Source organism: Cyanistes caeruleus, chromosome 19, assembly GCF_971803275.1.
Source record: "Cyanistes caeruleus chromosome 19, bCyaCae1.hap1.1, whole genome shotgun sequence".
Lineage (NCBI taxonomy): Eukaryota > Metazoa > Chordata > Aves > Passeriformes > Paridae > Cyanistes > Cyanistes caeruleus.
Window position 1 is genome coordinate 6,205,642 of NC_141719.1, and position 21,126 is coordinate 6,226,767.

Genomic DNA, 21,126 nt, shown 5'->3' on the forward strand with positions numbered 1-21,126 from the left:
CCTGGCCAAGTGCCGCCCCTCAGCCGCCGGGCCTGGCCGAGTGCCGCCGCTCGGCCGCCGGGCCTGGCCGAGTGCCGCCGCTCGGCCGCCGGGTCCGGCAGCGGCCGCAATCCGGTCCGGTCCCGTCCCATCTCATCCCAGCCCGGTTCCGCTCGGTCCTGGCGATCCCTCCCCCGAAGCGTCACCGGCCCGGCTCCTCCTATGCGCGGGGCGGGGGATCCGCCGTCCGCCCGCCTCCTCCTGTGCCTCTTCCTCCGGCGGCAGCGGCGCGGGCGGTAGCGGCGGCGGGAGCGGCAGCTCTGCATAGGTGAGGGCGGGCCCCGCGCTCCAGGGGCATGGGGGGTGCAGGCGGGGGGCCCGGCGGGGTTCGGCGGGGCCTGGACGGGCTCGGTGGGGCCGGGTGGACGTTCCTTGGCGGTGCCGCGTGGCAGGGAGGTGCCGCTATGGCCGCCGCCGACCTTGAGGCCGCGCGTCCCCTCACGCGGCGCTCCCGCCCGCAGCGCTATGGCGGGGAACAACGAGCGCACCTTCATCGCCATCAAGCCCGACGGCGTCCAGCGCGGGCTGGTCGGGGAGATCGTCAAGCGCTTCGAGCAGAAAGGGTTCCGGCTCGTGGGCATGAAGTTCGTGCAAGTGAGTGCCCGCACCTTGCCCCCAAACCCCGTCCCTGCCTTGCCCCCAGACCCCGTCCCTGCCCTGCCCGCGGGGGACTCACCACACCCACACGGAGAATCTCCCCTTGCGGCTTCTCCTGCGGCAGAATGTGGATCTGATGGCGGATGTGCTGGAGCATTCGTCAGGCCCGGCTTCCTGCCCGGCACATGGCTTTCCCCCTTAACAAAAAAACCGAATTTTGCTCCAGAGATTTAATGCAGCCCAACTGAGCTGGAATGGCCTTGACTGAAAGGTTGCATGGGGTAACATCACCTCGGGATGCCGTACTCTGCTTATCGCTGAAGATAACTGCAGTGCAAAAAACTCATTTTTACAATTCCCAGCACTGCCAGAAAGAACTCCTTTAATGTGGAGCTCCCACTGATACCCATAATAGTACTGCAGCGTTGTTGGTAATATTAATTATTACTGGATCTAATTACTAACGCCATAGTCTTACACCAGTAACACCTTTTGTTCGATGATATTCAGAAAATTTTATTTAAATTTGCCCTTTTAAAGGCCTCTGAAGAACTTCTCAAACAACATTACATTGACCTGAAAGACCGCCCCTTCTTCCCTGGTTTGGTTAAATACATGAAATCTGGACCTATTGTGGCCATGGTAAGTGGCTTAATTTTAGTTTACTTTCTTGAATATATTTGTCTTGCTCTGTAAATTATTAAAGCTATTCAGAGATAGTATTGCAGAAACATTTTTTTCAAACTACATAGTTCTGATGTAGCAAAAGAAAAAATTAAAACAGTGAAATTACTATATAATAAGAAAAGTGCACATATAAAATGGGGATTAAAATGCCTAATACATAAATGTATAAAGCAAAATTCCTGAAAGCAAGTCTTCTGAACCAAAATCTCTGTTTTGGGCAAAAAAAGGTCAGGCTCTCTGACACAAGAATCCGACTTCTGTGTCATTCATTCTTAGAATCCCCACAAAACAAAATACTTGCTCTAATAGCATCTACTGCCGTGATGATGAACTAGGAGAGGACACTCAGCAGGCTGTCTCTGTTCCACCAAAACACCAAGGGCTGGGAATTGGCTTTTTGTATATTAACTGTGAGGCTTGGTAAAGTATCTCCATTGCAGTAACAATGTTGTTAGTCCTTTTTACAATTACTTTCAGTTCAGATGTTTTTTTCCCCTTGTCACCTTTGCAGGCCTAAGAGAGAGAGAATCTAGGCAAAGTTGATATTTTTCATGGTAGAGCCTTTGTTTCTTTGCAAAGTATGGTAGGGCAAAGATGACTTCTCAGTATTTTGCATAAGCACAGGCTTATCAGAATTTTTGTGTTTTTTACCTTAAGGTATGGGAAGGACTCAACGTGGTTAAAACTGGGAGAGTAATGCTGGGGGAAACCAATCCTGCAGACTCCAAGCCTGGCACCATCCGTGGTGACTTCTGCATTCAAGTGGGAAGGTTTGTGCTCAATCTGTTAATTAATACTAAAACTCAACAACTCCTACTCATTGTTTATTTGCCAACACAAAAACTAAAAAAAAGTTCATAAAATAAAAGTGACAGTCTTTTATTCTAGAAGGCCAGAATTGGTGGTAGAGACCTTAGTCTGATGGTGTCTCTGTTTGCAGGTCACAGTGCATAGCTTCTGCTTAGGAAAGTGCTACAAAGCTGATTTATTTGCAGTCCAGCTCCTCCCCAGAGCAGCATGTAAGCTCAGGCAGGGGCTGGTGTAGAACAGTAGCTCTAGAGTGACTCTGATAGGCATAATTAGCTCTTTGGGAGGGGTGGGGGTGTTGGAACACTCTACCTAAAATAACAGCAGTAGTCTCCCCACTCTAGATGCTTCATCCAAATTTTTGCAAATTGAGAACACAGCTGCTGAAAGTGTATTTTTATAGGGAACAATGTTTGTCTCCTTCCACAGGAACATCATCCATGGCAGCGACTCAGTGGAGAGTGCACAGAAAGAGATCAACCTGTGGTTCAAACCCACAGAGCTCATCGACTTCAAGCCCTGTGCACATGACTGGATCTATGAGTGATGGGTTCCCACAGGGATTTGTGCCTTCTAACACCTCATCTCATTCCAGCTGCTGCCCTGGGAGCAAACACAGTTATCTTATTGCTAAAACTGACTGTCAAATAAATGGGTGTGAACTAATTCCTTGTGGTGGATTCACTTACAACAGACCCTTTTTCAAATACTCCAAGTAATTTTAGTCATTTGGGAGCCACTGACACATGACCCTGGCACAGCTGCTGGACTCCAAATTTGCAGAGGGAGAGCTGAAGGGAGGATGGAGCTACTTCTAACACAGCTAGAGGGAAAAAGAGATACCACAAAATTTCCCTCCTTACACAAATATTAATACTAAATGAAATTAGACAATGCAAAGCTTGCTCTCTGACATGCTTATCTAATACACCTTGTCTTATCAAACCCCTTGCCTTGTGTCCAAGGCCTCAAGGTTTGTTGTCACACCAACATACTTAAAATACTCATGTTTTTAGAGATTGTGGGTATTTTTAATAGGGCTGAGTTACTTTTAAACAAAACAATCACTATTCAGAAAAAGACTTTTAATCATTTTTATTTTGTGTAAAAAAGGCAAATTTAGTGAATTATTTTCATCTTGTACACAAAGTTATAATTTTAATGCTTTTCACATCCATGCTGAAAATCTGCAGTCTCGTAAAAATGAAAGTAACATTAATTTCTCCAAAAGCATTTTTTCACTGAGTTATGTACATTGCATGAGAAAGCTTTAAATACTCTCTCACTGACCACACAAATTACCAAGAAAATAAAAGATTAAATTTATACAGGTATTGATCTATATATCAAATACATACAGAAATGATGTAAAAACCCATTTGTTTAATCTTGATTCCCGCCCCAACATTTTCCCAGGGGCCTTTTTTTTTGTATAAATGGCTGTGGCTTTTCATTTTAAATATGAAAAAAAATCAAAAGGAAGAAAAATTCAGCTGAAATCACAGTTTTTTAAAATCCCCTCCCAATAAAGGATTGTTACCAAATATATTAGCACCATTGTACAAAGATTGAGGGAGGGTATTCACATCACAGAAAACAATAAAAAAACCAAAACAAACACTGAAACCCGTGTTAGTATCTGTAGAACAAGGAATCAATAACTGCTGTAGCTTTCCTCAGATGCAGCAAGGAACAGGTTAGAGAGTTCTGAAAATAATAATGAAAGATCAGCAGAGAGATCTGGAAGAATAAAAGAGGGGCAGCAGCCAAGTCAGGGACTGGGCTTAGGCTGCCTCATGGTCAGAAAAACCTGCTGTGCCAAATGCCAAAATTAGTCCGACCCCATTGAAGGTTTCAGGTGTCCAACATTTGCTGCTCTCTCAGCCAGGGAGCATGGCTTGAAAGCCAAGAGAAACATCCCAGAGCCGTGGGAATGCTTTGCAAAGCCAGGGAGCTGCCAGAGGGACACCCCACAGGCTCTCTGGGGATCACATCCCTGGTACCACCTTGCTGAGCCTCTCCTCAGTGACTTCCAGCTGCTCTTTCCATGGTTTGCTTAGCACAGGTGTCACCGTACTTGACAATTACACAACTGAAGCATATTTTGAACTCAGAGACACAAAAGACATTTCACCAACTGCTGAAGTCACACAGGTAGCCGAGAACATACATCACCTCACAGACTTTAGTGTTTGATGAATAAAATAATATAAAGACTGACAGACTTTAGAACAGATTCTTACATTTCTCCCAACACAGGAAGCATGTTAAGGACTAATTTTCCCTCTTGACATTTGAAGACCAACTCTGAAATCAGGGATGAGCCTAGGCAATACTGGGCAATACTCAATTTAGTGACCTGGCAATGCACCTCACTTATTCACTAGCATGACCTTCTACATTATTTAGACATTATTACACACTAATTAATGCAACAGTTTTTCTACTCAAGTCAGAAGCTGTTGATGAGAGAAGAAAAGTAAGACTGTGAGAACCTTGTTCCAGCTGATGGGACAATCTGCAAGATGTTGCATTAAAAAAAAAAAAATAAAAAATTCAATAGTGCTATACTTACCAAATGAAATCAATGCTTGTCTTGATGTATTTTAAAGCAGATTAAATTGAGAACACAGTAAAACAATCAAGGCTCAAAGTGTCACTACAAAGGTCTCTAATCCCAGTTCTCCAATCTAGGCTGCTCAAAATAAACATCATGGATGGGTCAGAATCTGAGATAAGGTATTTGAAGTCTACCAGGTCCAACAAAGCCCTTTTTATGGCTGTTTTAGAGAGCTAAAATGTCTTTACCACCTGAAGTTATAGATTCTTGTAATCAGATTAACAGATTCCGTAAATAGAAGAAACTGTTGTTAAAAACAGGTCGTTATTTAAGAAATTTTACCAGTAAGGGAGAAAAGAATTCCAGACATTCCTACACTATACAGGACATGTTTTACTTCCAGTAGTAAATACAAAACTTTACATAATTAACCCCTCTTGCATAGAATGAGGTAAACCTGTGCATATCATCAATACTATGTACCCAAAGTTGGAGCAATATTTTAGAAAATAATCAAATTGCTGGTTTTCAACTTTCTATGCACTTTTTTTTTAAGCTCAAACAACAATATACAAAAATGGTCTCCTGGGGCTGTGTGGGTTGATATCCTTAAAGCATTTCTTAGGCTGTAGGAATACAGATATTAATAATTTTTGATCAATTTTTTTTAAGCCCTAATTTATGGTCAAGAGTTAGATGATCATTGTACTGCTCTGAAGGGGACCTGTGAAGACCCAGAAGCACTTATAGAACTTATGAGATAATTCCTGAGAGTTTAGTTAATGAACCTTACTGGTAAAAGCTAAAGCTCTTGATGCACATTCTTCCAGTCACAGCTCTGCAGGGCTGATCAACCACCTCATTCATCAACTCCATTTACAAAAATGTATGAAGGTTAAAAATATGGAAACACAAAATCTAAATTATTAAGAGCTCCTTAAGATTATTAAGAGCAAAAATACTTTGTGTTTAAGCGGTCATAATTTTCACCCTTTTATGTAACTTTAGCCTTGTAAAAATCTGGAAGCTGACCAGGTGGGACTAATGTGATGCTTAACATGAGACAAGAATTCCAGGCAACAGGCAAATGCAGTTTATGAATTATAGACTAAAAAACCATATGATTTTGATACTGTTCTCAAGTCTCAACTCCTATGTTACACTATAGCAGCAAGACATGAATATTTCAGGTTATGCAGGACTGAACTATTTTTTAATCCACAATGTAGGGCTCCTTTCAGCTCACCTGAAACCATGTAGCACATCAGTTCTGAATGGTCACAGATTAATATTTAAGATGGTAAGGAAACATTTAGGGCTTTCTGAATGGAAAAAAAAAATAAAACAACAACACTAGAATACTCACAAGTTCCTTCCCACTACCAAGGGAGTCCTTAGTGACTGTCTATCTAAGCTGCTTCTTCAGTCAAAATTCAGAGCTACAACTAATCTTCCAATGAGAGAATCTTCTCAAATTCCAGTTTGGCATAGGGCTCTGTAAACATTTACTGAAGCATTCCAAGACTACAGACTTCATATACAGACAAGAACTTTGTAGATCAAATCCAATGCCCACTGCGGTCAACGGAGACAAAGCTACTGATATTAATGGGCACTGAATCAGACACTAAGGAACGTTAAAAAACAAGACCTTATATAAAAAAGGATATTTTAAACTAAATAAAAACACCTTGAAAAGTTAAAATCTTCCTCAGGCGATGGCTCCGTTGCACTTGGGGCTACTCACTGAGTAGAGCTTTACAGGACTGTCTTCCACATATAATTTATGTCTATAAATCAGGGCTTTAAAGCCTTATTTTCACAATTAAAAAAAACAGAGGCGTGACCAGTGCAGTTCACAAGAGTCTAAAAGTCTCCCAACTTGTACCAAAAAGGTTCATTTGTTATGACAGTTCATAGTTGTATTTGCAACTATATCTTCCTCCAACTGCTTCCCACAATCATGCTAAATAAACTTTAATCTTACCAAAAAATTAGAATTTCAGTTCTTGTTAACAATGCACAATAAATCTGAACTTGAAAATATTACAAAATTCTTTCAAAAGCTTCAAATACAACACAAAAGTGTCCTTTGTTTTTGTTTTTAATAAATTGAAAAATCTTTTTCACTAAAATAGTTTCCCCACCCTTCCAAAAAATTCTGAACTGAGTCTAATTCATCTACATTTAGCAAAGCACCCCAGGCACAGTCACCTGAACTGCACCATCCAAGTGGGAACAGAATCAGTCAGTCTTGGAGAAAGGTTCTTTTCCTGTCACCAATGCTGTGCCCCTCACTCCTGGGAGCTGCCTCAGGGTTCCTGTTTGATGTAGTAGCTGGCAGAGCCATTGCTTTCCTGGTCAGATGTTCCCTGCAGGAAGCTGTACTCCTCTCCATCCAGCAATTCCTCCTTCAGCTGTAACGAAGTCACTACAAATCAAAAATTCACATTAAGCATTTATACCATTTAAAGTGCAACTTTTCCTTAAATTTACTTAATATTACTGATATAGGGAGCATCCCAGATCCCCCATTTTCTTATATTCTGCATTTTAGTGATGCTTTAATACTCAAAACCCAACAGAGAACAGACACTGTGAGTGCAGATGGCTTTAAGTTATGTTCTGATATTAACAGATTTCAAATTACTTACAATAATATATTCTCTACCACATTTTCTCAAGAACTGAGTATTTTAAACCACTTTGCTTCTTATTTAGTCTTTATGCAAGTGAAAATGAGATTGGAAATGGCCAACAGTTAACCTACAATTCAAACTACTTAGCCCAGTTACTGCCAACAGCCTATGTGAGACAACAAAATATATTGACAAAGATTTCTCAATCCATCATTAAAATTTTAAGATCACAGAAGGTAGGTTTCATTAAAGCATTTTTTTGTAATTTTATTCTTCTCTCTTCTTTTGTCATAATTTAATAGAAATGAGATTAAGACAAAGATGCTATGAACAGCAATAATGTCACAATTATTTTTTCAGTTTCATTAATGAATAGAGATGATAATCAAAATATGAGCACAATGAAAAGAATATTGAAAACAAAACATGTAAACCTTCATTAAAGGTGCAGTACCCACATTAAAGGGTTGATTATACAAAAATAAATGATCTGCTATGACCAAATGAATGAGAAAAGTATCAAAGTTTATAATTATTGAATATAAAGTTTATATACATTGTCAATGTGTCTTGAAATGCAGAAATATGCAGTGAAAGGAAAATACCCCAACCCAGAAACTGCTGCTACTGATAACCCTGCAGTAATTTACAAGCTGTTTGATTATTCTTTTATAAATATTCTAAGTTGAAACAAGCTCCTGAGCTAAATAAAAATAAAATTTGAAAACTAAGATAGTAGATGATGTCAAAAGTTGCTGCAGCATAGTGCAAGCTCTCCTCATCTTTCTTTAATAGATTCCTCCTCCCACCTACACAGCCCACAATCCTTTCCTTATTTTTTTCTCCCAAACACTTTTCCCTGCATCATGCTCAATTCTGACCAAGATTCCTGATCTCTGGGCGGCTGTCTAAATGATAAGACACACAACTGGCTACCTGGTTATGCTGCAATGATTTAAGCAAAGGCTATACAGAGGTCAGGGATACACAGCAACCCACCATGCACTTTGTTTCCCTTCTCTCCCCCGAGCAGGAAGCTCCTGCAGGTACAGGAGTAACAGCAGTTGTCATCATTTGGATTGTCTCTGGCTCATTTGAACCAAAGTTCTGACATTTAGATATTTAATTATATATTACTTCATTTGTTCTTATTACGTAGCTTTTAACTACAATCTTTCATTAGAAAAGCTCAGTTACAGCTACACACCAAATTACTTGAAAGAAGAAAAAGGCAAACTAATGGAAGTCATCCAACTGAAGGAAAAGGAATGCAGATGGGCCAGGTACTTCCTTTTTACATTGTCTCAGTGATTTGCCAGGACACAGTGACAGACTGTGTCTGATGCCATGACATTCAAACCTCATGACCTCTCAAAACCAACACAAATGGAGCAATATGCTTCACCAACATGCTTGGGTGAATCTCTGGGAACAGACTCCTCTGCCAGGCTGGCTGTAGTTTTTTTTAAAAAATTAAGCAGTCCAACAGGTGAATTTCAGTGCTTAAGAGATCATTTCAGATGACTGAAAGATGCAAGTATTCATGCATCCTAAAGCAGCACCAGGAATTTGCTAGAGAGCAAAACCACTTTATACATACCAAGGTGAAGAAGTGCTCAACCTGCCTCCTGTGCTCATGACAATGCAAGAGGGGAAAGAATTGGGTTTGAACCTTACTGATTTCTCCCATGGACAAGAAGTTTCAGAATTGATGTTTTGTTACTAATCTTCTGCTGGCTCCATTCAAAGCCATGGAAACATGCCCTGCACTGTGCCTGCATATGTCCTACAGCTACTGCAGTATCAGGCAATGAATGATGCTGAGGAATATGTGTGTAATTAATGAGTTCTGGCCAATCTCAAACATGTTCTAAACTGATTAGATGGTATCAAGGTGATGTCTCCTTCCAAGAGTCTGAAAAGGTATGGTCTTGCTTGTTTCAATATAAACACAAACATCTTTGGACAATGAAGGCTACACCACAAACAAAATTAATTTCGTCTAGCCATACCAAAACTCAGTGTTGAAAAGTTCCCCTCAATTGATCCTAGAAAGCATTGAGTATCAGAAACCAAGGAAAACATAGGTGTTTCATAGGAACTGTAAGATCTAATGACACAGAAATTCTGACTGTGTACATCATCACACTATAGAAATGCAATGCAGGTGTAGATTTGGCATAAGAACAATTGTGCAGAAACAGATGCTCCAGAACACTCTCCCCTAAGTGAGGTTTCTCTTTGGCATCAAAGGCTCTGTTAAACACGGTATGTACACACCAGTAGGAACATGAAGCAAAACTAAAGGCGTCCTTGAGAAGTGTGTGGAAGACAGTAAAGGTCTTCCCTCAAGGTCTAAAGGTGGCATGTGACTTTTATCCCAGTCTGTTAATGGGTAACAGGAGTTCTGGATGTATTCCAGAGTCTACAGAGTGCTGACAGGGCAGCCTGTGCAGACTAAGGCAAGCTTAAGGGAGTAATCAAGCAAATCTGAAGTTAAATCTATCAATCCTGGCAACTGTCCTGCAGGGAGAACATCATCCAGCCTGTCTGACAGCTCCTACTGCCACAACATATTTGTTAGCAATAATTTGCTGCATTATGTTGCCAGAGATAGCAGGAAAAGGGAAAAGAAAAAACTACCAGATCCTCAAAGTGAATCTGTATAACTGAAGATTGATTACATTATGTAAACTAAAGTAAGTTCAAAATTTTAATCTAGCTCAATATTACTGATTAATTTTAAGATTTTTCTCTGCTCACTCATACAGATGCACAACTACACTGCTTCAAATATATTTTCTCAGTAATCCACTAAAGTTCAAATAATACCTTCCAAAGATATTTTCCCAGATAACTGCCTTTTTCTGATACAAAGACAAAAATGTTTGTTTACAGCATAGTTATTTTCTCTGCAAAGGATAATACACAATAATGACCTATTTACATCAAATATTCCCAGATCCACATTACCATTCAGTTCTACAGAGTGCATTTTTTTAACACCCTGCAGAGCCCCCCTGGGATTCTCAGTAACCCACACCACAACCTTCTTCCTCACCAGTTCTAAACCAGCTGCAACCCTCTGCTATGACTAATTCAGTGACATGGTGCATCAGTGAGAATGGAAAGCTCTCTAACAGAAAAACTAAACCAACTAAAATTCAAAGGAAAAAAAAAACTGAAAAAAGAAAGAATGGATGAGTCAGCACGACACCCTGGACCATAGCTTCCCACTCTGCAGTGACACACTGCTGTGACCAGTTACCTGTTTGGAGGCTGGGACTGAACTCCTGGCTATTCCTGGGAGGCTGGAAGGCCTCAGGGGCTGTCTGTGCTGGAAGGGCTCGGTATGGAGGAGGAATCAACTCGTCATCCCCAGAGAAGCTCCTCCGCACCTCACCTGCCATGGGTGGGCTGGACAAACTGACAGGTTTCTTCCCAACTGGTATCTTCCTCTCTAAACATCAAGTCAAACTAAAATAAACGCTCGGGTTAAAGTGCATCAGGCAACTCTGACTGTTTACTGAGAAAGGCTCTGATTGATATTCACCCATTCTCAAAAACCAGGGCCTGTACAATGGCACCACTCAGTTATTATTGGGAATATTGTTCTCAACAACCACACTGTAGTCCCTGAATTCTACAGATTACAGGTAGGACCTCAAGGGCATTGCTTAATACCATGACCCACTTATCTCATTCTCTAACAATGAAATATAAATGCAGTGAATTATTTCTGCTGCAGCTATACTGCACAGTCACATTCCTCTGCCTGGACACCCAAGATATCTTGGCTTAGTTTCAGGCTGCAGTTGTTTCAGTGTGTGTGCCTAAGAGACAGAAGGATGCATCCGGGGAAATAATCCTTTCTAGGATTATTATGTTTATCACCCCTAAAAATACACTCTCTTAATTCCCTTAGAATGGTATTTCCCATTTTTACAGTGCCTTACAAACACAAATAACCATTCCAGCGTAGAAAAAAACTTCTAAAATGCCCTCGAATTATTTAAGACTGCATTAATGAAAAAATGTAATTAAAACATTTCCCATACAAATTACCATGTTTCTCCTTTATCACTAAGATGCTTCCATTCTGTGCTCAAGGCATGTTCTCTGTGGTATTGAGGGTACAGGATCTGTAGCACAAATCAGTGCTTTCAGCCACATCCAAACTATGGCTGCTGATGCTTCAGCCCTATAAGCACTGTCAGACAGACAAAGAAAAGCCCAGCCCTGAAAATGTAACTGATTATGCATATGCTAAAGATACCACCCTGCTTAAACATTCTTCTTATAACACAACTTCAGGGTGAGCCTTTTAGAGAGATTAATGAGGCAGAATGGTGTCTACAGAATCCCAGCCTTGAAAATATGGAGGTCAGATTATCATTGCAGTAACCTTATTCTGATATATACACCCAAGAGGAAGCAGACAATGCCAGCAGATATTGCATCCTTTCATTATTAATTAATTGTCCAGGCATGCTAGCAGGTTACCATTCAAAAAAGTCACCTGCACAGCCTTCTGAGCAGCAGGCACACGGCACGAAACCCTACTCACTGAAACAAACACTACTGGAAAGGGAATTGGGGGACATTCTCAAGTATCCCCAAAAGCATTCCCAAAGTGTTTACGATGCAATCAGTTCTGCTTCCCAGCAAACATGTGTACTCCCAGTGCTCCCAGGAAGGAGGAGACATTGCAGCAGAAATCTGCATTGTTACACACAGCAGAATGACTCTGACATCCTGGGCAGTGTTGTGAGCACATGAGAAAAATGTGTGGAAATAACCCTGTCCTGCTAAAATGAATCTAATTTAAGACAGAGTTTCTCGTTAATCATCTGTGTGACTTTACATGGTACATAAAAAACATGGCTGCATTATATGGTTTTGTGACTGAAATCCTTTACAAAATAACTTCCTATTTTATTTATAAGTGCTGAACAAGAAAAAGCTTCAGAAGACATTTTTAGCATTATTTCCTGTGACTCAGCACTTCTATTGCCATAACCTACTTAGAGAAAACCCATATAGGAGGCAGCTGGCTCTAACTGCTCATGACCTTGTTCTCTCACCTTCTAGCAATTAAGAGGATTTCTTAATATTGAGCAAACAGTCCAGAACACACTCAGAAGTTTTCCTTGCTTCCACAGGCAACATTTAATTTAGGTTAGTGAGAAATGAAGAACAAATTTCCCTCGACTAAAGCTTCCTATGGCACTAAGTAAGAGGAATTAATTTTCCAGGTTTGGGTCACACTTACTCTAAGACCGGTAGCAAGAAACCAGCAGAGGTATTAGGAAAGAGAAAAGTTAAGGAGTATGATAATCCAAAACAGCTTGCTAAACAAAATCTTCTCAGACAGTGCAGAATTACCCAAAACTAGGTACTACACAAAGGAAATTAATCATAGACCCATATTTCCCTAGCTTAAAGCAACAGCACTCACAGCTTTCCATGGATATTCTCAAACCAGGAGTTTTCCAGTACCTGAATCCTATTTAAAAAATACTGCTGCAAGATTCTAAAAAGGATCTGGATTTTACTGTTTATTTTATTGTTTATTTCCTCCAACAGCAGAAAGGAAAACCAGTGCAATGTTTGAGGCACTTAACAAGAGGTTCTAAGAACTTCCCAGACACCTGTTTTATCTGTGGCACTCACCAGCCAACTTCTTTTCATGCCCAAAGATCAACACAGCAAAGGTTGTATTCCCAATGACTGGGGAATAAGGTTCCAACTGGCCTGAATACATAGATCCATTCACAAATTCACCAGGAAGACAAGGTTTTAATTTCTCACATTAGTTCTACACAACAACAAAACATTCTAGAAACAAGACTAAATTAAGCAAGCTAATTTTATATTTTGACAATTTGATTCCAAGGGAATCAATTACTGTGGAAAGTACCTGAACACTGCAGATTCTTAAAAATATCATTACTGTGTTTTACTGTGACAAGAACAGCCACATACAGCAATGCTTTTTGCTCCTGAAAGTAATAATACAAAAGCTTAATTTACATAGATGCCTAAACCAAAAAATCTGGCAAATAAATAGCTTTTTTGTTTCAAAGAGAAGCCAGTTAGATGATAATTTAAGTTTTCTACACCTCATTCTTTCTGATCCCAGCAACTTGGTTCTTTTTCCTTCACCTGTGTTACAAAGAACAGAGGGAAAACTGTTTTGATACCTGAGTATTTTGTACAAGGCAGTACAGCTACCAATATAGTACACAGCCAATATATTATTTAACTGAAATTATGTCAGAACACAAAAATATTTTCACCATTGTCCATCTACAATTCATATATTATTATCAGCAACATCTACCCTATCAGAAGTTAGAAAAAATGGTTATTCTCAATGAAAAAGTTCCTTTTGTGGCATACTGCACCTTTAAGCATAACACCTATTTAGACACAAACATTTCCAAATAGAACAGGGACTTAGGTAGAGACCACAAACTTTAAAACAACAGGTAAAGTGCAAACACTATTTCGTCACCCACTTTTCTTATGTCCTTTGTACTGTTGTGATTTAGCTTTCTTCTTCTGTTTAGATGAACTTGATTGGCTATCTCTTGATGCTGTAAAAAAATGAAGAATTCAAAATTCATGTTAATTATTAAAAAAAAATAAATTAGAATGTGTCAAAGCTGCTACACAGTTACAGAATTTTTCCTTAGTGACATAACAAAGACAGAAACTTACTGTAGGAAACCAACCAAATCAAACTACTTAATATGAGCTCTCTCATTACCCTCTCACTAAAAATCAGTTCTTTAAATGCATTTCATCAGTTATTATCACTTGATATGACAGGACAAGTTGTGATGTAATGAATTAGATACAGCTTCTGCACAGGCTGAGTTCCACCAAATTCAGAAACAGATACATTGGCAGTCTTAAAGCAATATAAATTCTCAGCTAGCTCCTCCAGAACTGACAAGGGGCTTTTTCCCTGCATCAAATCAGCATCTTCTGGCATGGAAAAAAATAGTAAAAAACATTCAGAAGTACTTTAGAAATCAAAGTGGGAAAGATTAGAACTGTGAATTATAACTTCCAGGCATTAGCAAGATTTTTTTCTATTTTTGTTGTGCCTAGGAACCTAACTGGAAAAGGTTAGGAAAATGAGCCCCCATGAAATTAATTTCTATTATTGACAAAGGACTCACACTGTGGTGCCGGAGGCTGGAGCTGGTATCCAGTGAGCTGACACCATCCCACAGGATACAAATCTGGGGACTCACAATCCACCCACTGATCATATTCATCTTCCCACCCATCAAAGTGTATCCTCAGAAGCCGGTGGATAATGCGCGTCACTGTGGCCACACACACCAGGCGAGGCTCCATCAGATCTACAGCCTCCAGTTTCATGCCAACATGAAACCCATGGTTTGGAACTTCCTGGGGAAGCAAAGAAGGCAAACATCAGTAAAAAGACATTTTCTTTAAGATAGTTTAAGCACAATGCTGAAATGGAGATTTCAATAGACTTAATATAGAAAAAAAACCAAGTATCATTGATGAAGTTTCCTGTACCTCTGCATCTGAAGCCTCTGATTTCAGAGACATCAACCTTTGTTTACTCAAATGGTTCTTAACGTTAAAAGTTTTAGTTTTTCAAAATTGTATTTAACAAATGGTGCCATCCCATGCGCTATGCAAAAATGTCAAGAAAATACTAATTCTAGTACAAATACGTGTAAGTTCATTACCTTATTGAAGAGCTTTACTGGTGCTGCTATTGAGTCAGTTTCCCTGAGGTAGTCAAACCATTTAAAAGGGAGTTTTGCATAACCTGTGAATTTTAAACAACATTTTCATACATCAACTGCAAAATTCATGAGTAAGGACAATAGCAAAAATAGTATATTGGGAATGTGTTACAGCTAAAAAGACAACAAAAGTCAAACATTAGTATCAGAAACTTCCACTCTCTGAGCTTTGATCTAAGGGACAAAGAGCCACCTGGACATTGCCCATTTGCAACAAACAAGAAGAATGAAGTACTAGGTAAGATAAAAGGTATCATTTAAGTTAAGATTAATCACTTAAACTGGAAGTTTTTTGTCCATGAAGATTCTTATCTCTACAAATGCCCTACACAAATGACACAGGACAGATCACAGAATTACAAGCATCCAGTTTCTTCACTGTGGGGAAATAGCTCCACTATTGAAACACTTAAATTGTCAGGAACAAAATGGTAAGAATAAACATGGATATTTTAAAAGTTTAATAAGGGTAAAAATAGCAGTAATATGTAATATGGAAAATTAGAGGATTTTTTTAAAGCTATTATAAAGGGAAGAAAATGATCTCTCAATAATATATGTAGCTGCTACTGAATATCAGGAATAATAAAACAATAAAACACAGGAATATCTCTTCCTTTGGGCAACTTCAACAACTGCTTAAACTAGTAATTCTCTAATTCTAGCCAGAGCAACAAGAGCCTGAAGGATATCTCTGCAGCAGTGTGCAGTGAATCCTGAAAATTTGCAGTGCACTGGGCATGGCAGGGGAGCTACAGGAGAGCTCTGGATCTCATCTCTGTGGGGGCAGAGGGCTGCCACGCTCAGTACCCACAGCCCAAAATTCAATCCCATCCCTCAAAATGCCTAAGCACCTTCATCTTCTACTGATTACAGCATGGGATGAAGATGTTTGGGAGGAATGAGCTTTGCAAAGTCCAGTGATTTCACAATAACTGAAGTTATCCACAATGGACTTGGGTAAGAGTGCAACTTGGATAAGTGCTCACACTGGCTATGGAATAACTGCATGGACAAATGCAGCTGAAGTGTTAATAAGGGCTGCATTAATGTTCTGTATATTAATGTTTTTGTTAATATAACATTCCTCTGCTACACCAATATAATTGTACTCAAGTTCATCACACACAGGAAATGTGCATGTGGGTTCTGTCAGACCAGGCAGAATTAAGAAACTGTCCATTTTCCAGCCCATAATTTGGAAAGCAAAATACCCTCCACATTAGAGCTAAGGAGCTTTGATCACTTTGATCCTATTAAAAATGCTAATGCGTATTATACTCTGTATTTTACTGCTACTAATTCCTCTTCCGAATGACTTTTAGATTATTGCACGTGTGATTTATAATCACCTCTCACTGATGACACAGGACTTAGGAAAAACTGCAGTAAAAGGGAAAATGGACATGGAGGTAAAGAATTAGGTTGCTATGATACAAGAAACACTAAGTATCATAAATGTACTAACAACAAAATGCACATTCTGAAAGTAGTGTTTCAAGGGCAAAGAGGTAGTCTCATCACCAAAGGCAAGTTTTTCTCTTAATCTGTCTCATCAGTTTCATGTATGTATTTCTAAATTGATTGGTATGCATTGATATTGATATACAAGCATTTCCTCCCATAAAAACTTCTATTGGAAGTGTCTCTGCACCTCAGATTTTTGAGGAATGCTGGGGCCCATTAATTTCTAGGCAAATTCACTAAATGAGCTGACTGAAAAATAAAACTAAATGTGTATAACTGCACTTTCCACACAATCTAGGGTGACAGAGTTGTCACTGTACAACAACAAAAATAATATGAAATTACTTTCTTCATGTTGCATTACATTGTAGTTATTACCTAGAAAGAGAATTCATTAAATACAAGTAGAAGCCTGCAAGAATTAGAATGGAGGGAAAAAGCCATAGAAAATTATTGTCATCTGCTGTTAATACAGCTATGATCCTCTTAAAAAATACCAGACCAAGGCAAAAAATGGGAAAAGGGAGGCAGTCTTCTGTAGGCACATGTGCTTGTGAACAGACAGCTTTTCCTCACAGAGGAAATTCAGTGTACACATCCAGTGTACGGTCCTAAAGCTCAATTTTGTGCATAGCCTTCCAAAAATTGATTGGTAAAGTCGTGAATTGGCCTGAGATTCTTTACATTGTTCATTAATTGTTTTGGTGGCCAGGACTTCCCAAACAGTGACAGTTTCTGAACAGCCCTTTTAGTGACTCCCACACTTCCCATTGATTTAGTGGAATCCTCGATTTCTGACAGAAAATGCAAATTATTTCAGCCAATAATCAATCTTACTTTTTCTAAATGAAGACTTGGCTACCTCTGGTTTAGACTACTTCAAAGTAAAGTTGCTGTATTTGTTTCAGACTTGAGAAAGTCCTAAGAAGAGACCTGAATTTTGTAGGCTGAGTTAAGAAACAGAGCATATGGCACATACAGTATCACTGAGCAATATTCACAATAAAAGGTGTCAGAGTGCTACCTGTACCTCTGGGTGGAGTTAGTTCAATCATGTTAATTTCACAGAAACCAACAGGGAAAATAGAAGGGGAAGTGGCATGGTAACAAAACCAATCAGACCCATCTGCTGCTTCTGAGCCATCAATCCCAATCATAAGATAGCCATCTGCTAACACCTTGGTAAAGAAAAACAAAATTCCACATTAAATACCTTCAGTTGGGTGAGAAAGCTAGAAAGCAAGCATGCCATGTTTCAAGAGTGAAAGCAACTCAATAATAATGGAAACACACTTAGAAGGACATTGAATTATAACAAAAACCCTCCAAATCACACCTGTCTCCAGGACATATACCTTTGACAACCACCAAGTCATGAGATCAACATTTCCTTTTTCTGGTCTCCAGTTTATTTTTCTTGTGAACATCAGTTCTACTTCTAAAGATTTATAACTCAGTCTATTCCTCAGCTTGCAAAGATATTCAATACACCACTACTCAAAATCATAACGATACTCCTCCTCACTAGAAAGGTTAAACAATTCAGATAAGATGCTTTTTACATTTTCTCTTTTAAAGCAGATTTCACATAGATTGGCTCCCTTTCAATCAAGCTAAGAAAGAAGGACAGCCTTAAAATATCTTCATAGACTTCTGCAAGATGAAGTTTGGTTTTGAACAGTTGCAAAACACTTGGTATAATTAGCAGAATATTTTCCTGCACATTCACCTCACAAATACATTCTAATTAAAGGTAAGGCTAAATTTCCAGAGATTAAAGTCAAATTTATATGAGCATATTTTCATAGCAGTTGTATATAAACAATTGACAGACATATCCCATTCACTGTGTGAATGAACTCCACTAATTTTGGTTTTGAGCCTTTTGTTTCAAGACTGAATAAAGGTTAGGGAAAAAGGATTCCTCTGTGCCTCCCCAAAAGACATCCCCATTCTTACCTTTCTGATAGTTGCCACACATATTGCTGAAAGGTTTAGGGGGTCTATAGCTTCCAATTTCATTCCTTCTTTAAACCACTCTCCAGCTGCATCAACCTCTTTTACCTAAAGAATCACAGAACAGCAGCAGAAACAGACATTTAATGAGCCTGGAAAAAAACATACTCCACACTTGCAAAGCAATAGACTGAAATATCTGTCCTATCACCTCTGCTTATTCAAGGAGGTATAAAAGCAGAAATAAAAGCAGAAATAAAAGCAGAAATGCTTATGCTGGGCCAGGATGTCAATAGAATTTCAGGTCTGGTTTACACACAACAGGAACTAAAGGCCCTTAATCAAGTCTGTGAAGAGTGCTCTAGCTACTGAACTCACCTTCATAAATAAGTGTGGGGGTGCATCAAAATGTCCATCCTGTTTCTTTGTAATATCTACAAGGAATAATAACAATACTATAATATTGTTCAGAAGTTTTGTTCACAGTGCAAATATATTTTTCTGAATATATTAACCAATACCACACAATCACTGGTGTGGAAGATGCACAGTTTATAGCAACACTACCACAAAAATCAGGAGGACATAATCCATCCATTTTCCTTGCTGACTTCAATCTGAGTTGCATCTATAACACAAACATCATTTATGGATAAAACCCAATATCCAGTATTTAGAGGACCACCTGATTATGTCACAAAATTGATAAAAATATTACATAAAAGCTTTTGCAAAAAATTGGCAGGTAAACAACTCTGCACTATGCTATGACAGAAAATTACATTTATAAATACATATTTTTTGTAATTACATATAATCATTTTTAATACATATATTTATATATATGTATATGCATATGTGTATTTATATGTACCTATATCTATCTGTTTATAAATTGTTTCAGTGGAAGTTGAAGCATTAGGAAAACTGAAGGCCATTCCCTGAAGGGAAGCCTTGTGGAATGCTTTACAGAAATTCTGTCTCTGACAAGGGATACCAGCTCAAAGAAACAGAGAAATAATTTAAAAAACAGACTTTTTGTTGTTGTTGTTTAAAAGCCTTAACTATTTCAAATTACAGTTGTTTTTGTATTTTAGGTAGCAAAAGCCTTAATTGTGTCTCTTCTATCAGATTGTCACTTCATTTTCCCAGCCCATTCCCTAATGTACTCTAAATCATGTAAATACTGCAATAAAAAATATTAGTCTTCAAACTTGCAGGTAAATAGAAATTCTTAATCTACTAAGATACTTGTCCACACTGTATTATACAAAATAAGGAGTTAAATGTGAAGAAACTAGGAGTTTGTGGAACAGGGCCGTAATTCCAGACATCAGCATGAAAAGTGAAGTTCACCATGCTTGAATTGTGCAGTTAAAGGTTTTTCTGCCTACAGTTTGCTGACCTCTGTTTATAATTTAATTTTCTAAACACTACAAATCAATCTAAATATTATTGTGGCTTTTCCACCGTTATATATGTTAATTATAATTTTAACTTAAATTCCTGAGTGTAATAAAATTGGTAAAACCCCTGGGCCACATTACATAACATTTTAAAATATCATTTTTCAAGGTAGTTTGATTAATTGTATCAAGCAATAGAACTGCTAAAGCCAGACTCCTCCCAGCCAACACTGCCCACAAAACCACCTCTAACCCAAATGAAACTTACCAGATCTTTTGAATCTGTGTCCTATACTCCGAGACCAGCCAATATGATGAATGAGTGGGCTGTACATATGGCACCAGAAGTCATCAGTTTTGTCCTCACTCTCCTCATACACCAACCTCAGGCGGCCCCCAATGACACTTTCCACCACTGCCACCCTTGTCCGGCAGAGGTGCGTCTTGTCCACTACTTCTACCCTCATGGAAGTTTTGAATGGGTACTGCATACTCTCAGACACCTTGAAGCAACACAAAACACTCCTGTAAGAATGTTCCTGTTAATGAAACTCCTACCATGTAAGAATATCCTCTAGTTTTCCTGTTTTGGAATATGTTTCTTGTCTACTAAAGCACAGTATTGACACACTCATATTTAACTGAAGTACTTGTTAATCAACCTGGAGAAATGACACAAATTATTTCTCTTCTATTTCATTTGTAACAAAATATTTTAGAAAACTAAGAGTAGATCTTACAATGCTTTAATTGCTTCAAGGTCATCCCTTAAGATGAGCTACAATTCTCACATAAATTCAGGGAATTTTCCACTGGTATAATGAAAGTTTGTTCAGTTGTTAACAATGGGTGAAGTTCATTGAGAAACAACTTTAACGAGAAAAACCTCAAGGATTTTTGTTCTTGCTTTGTCATCTACTTAAAATACAGCATTTTAAAAACAGATTAAAATACTTCATTTCAAGTCATGGAAAAAAAACCTTCAACATAATTAAAGCTGGCCATTTGCAAAAGTATTTCTTCAAAATATACAAAAGAGAGGAAACAGATGTTAATCTGCTTTGTGAAAATAGTCTGTGTTTAAAAATCAGTATCTGTCACTTGCCATTTTCATTACCAACTCCTCAAAGGACTGAGATCATGCCAATTTAATTTGGCTTATAACTGAGCCA

The 21,126-nt window shown here is 38.8% G+C and overlaps 2 protein-coding genes across 17 annotated transcripts in view; one reads left to right on the plus strand and one right to left on the minus strand.

Moving 5' to 3' along the window:
* The first annotated feature begins 74 nt into the window (after positions 1-74).
* Positions 75-2,796, plus strand: LOC111922165 (nucleoside diphosphate kinase). Its single transcript, XM_086857699.1, has 5 exons — positions 75-307; positions 501-633; positions 1,177-1,278; positions 1,981-2,093; positions 2,560-2,796. Exons 2-5 carry the CDS (start codon positions 505-507, stop codon positions 2,675-2,677), a joined length of 462 nt encoding a protein of 153 aa, XP_086713825.1. The 5' UTR covers positions 75-307; positions 501-504; the 3' UTR covers positions 2,678-2,796.
* Positions 2,797-3,210: 414 nt separating this feature from the next.
* MBTD1 (mbt domain containing 1) overlaps positions 3,211-21,126 on the minus strand; it is a 35,574-nt gene continuing 17,658 nt past the window's right edge. For 9 of the 16 annotated variants that reach the window (XM_086857687.1, XM_086857690.1, XM_086857685.1 and 6 more), the window contains 8 exons: positions 20,223-20,457; positions 18,927-18,982; positions 18,552-18,656; positions 17,623-17,770; positions 15,066-15,148; positions 14,520-14,754; positions 13,851-13,928; positions 3,211-7,121 (listed from right to left, as the gene is read on the minus strand). In XM_086857687.1, the coding sequence (XP_086713813.1) occupies positions 7,003-7,121; positions 13,851-13,928; positions 14,520-14,754; positions 15,066-15,148; positions 17,623-17,770; positions 18,552-18,656; positions 18,927-18,982; positions 20,223-20,457 (1,059 nt within the window). In that variant the 3' untranslated portion in view covers positions 3,211-7,002. Of the gene's footprint in view, positions 7,122-13,850; positions 13,929-14,519; positions 14,755-15,065; positions 15,149-17,616; positions 17,771-18,551; positions 18,657-18,926; positions 18,983-20,222; positions 20,458-21,126 lie in introns of all 16 variants that reach the window. The other 7 variants (XM_086857688.1, XM_086857686.1, XM_086857682.1 and 4 more) reach the window with 1 other exon arrangement.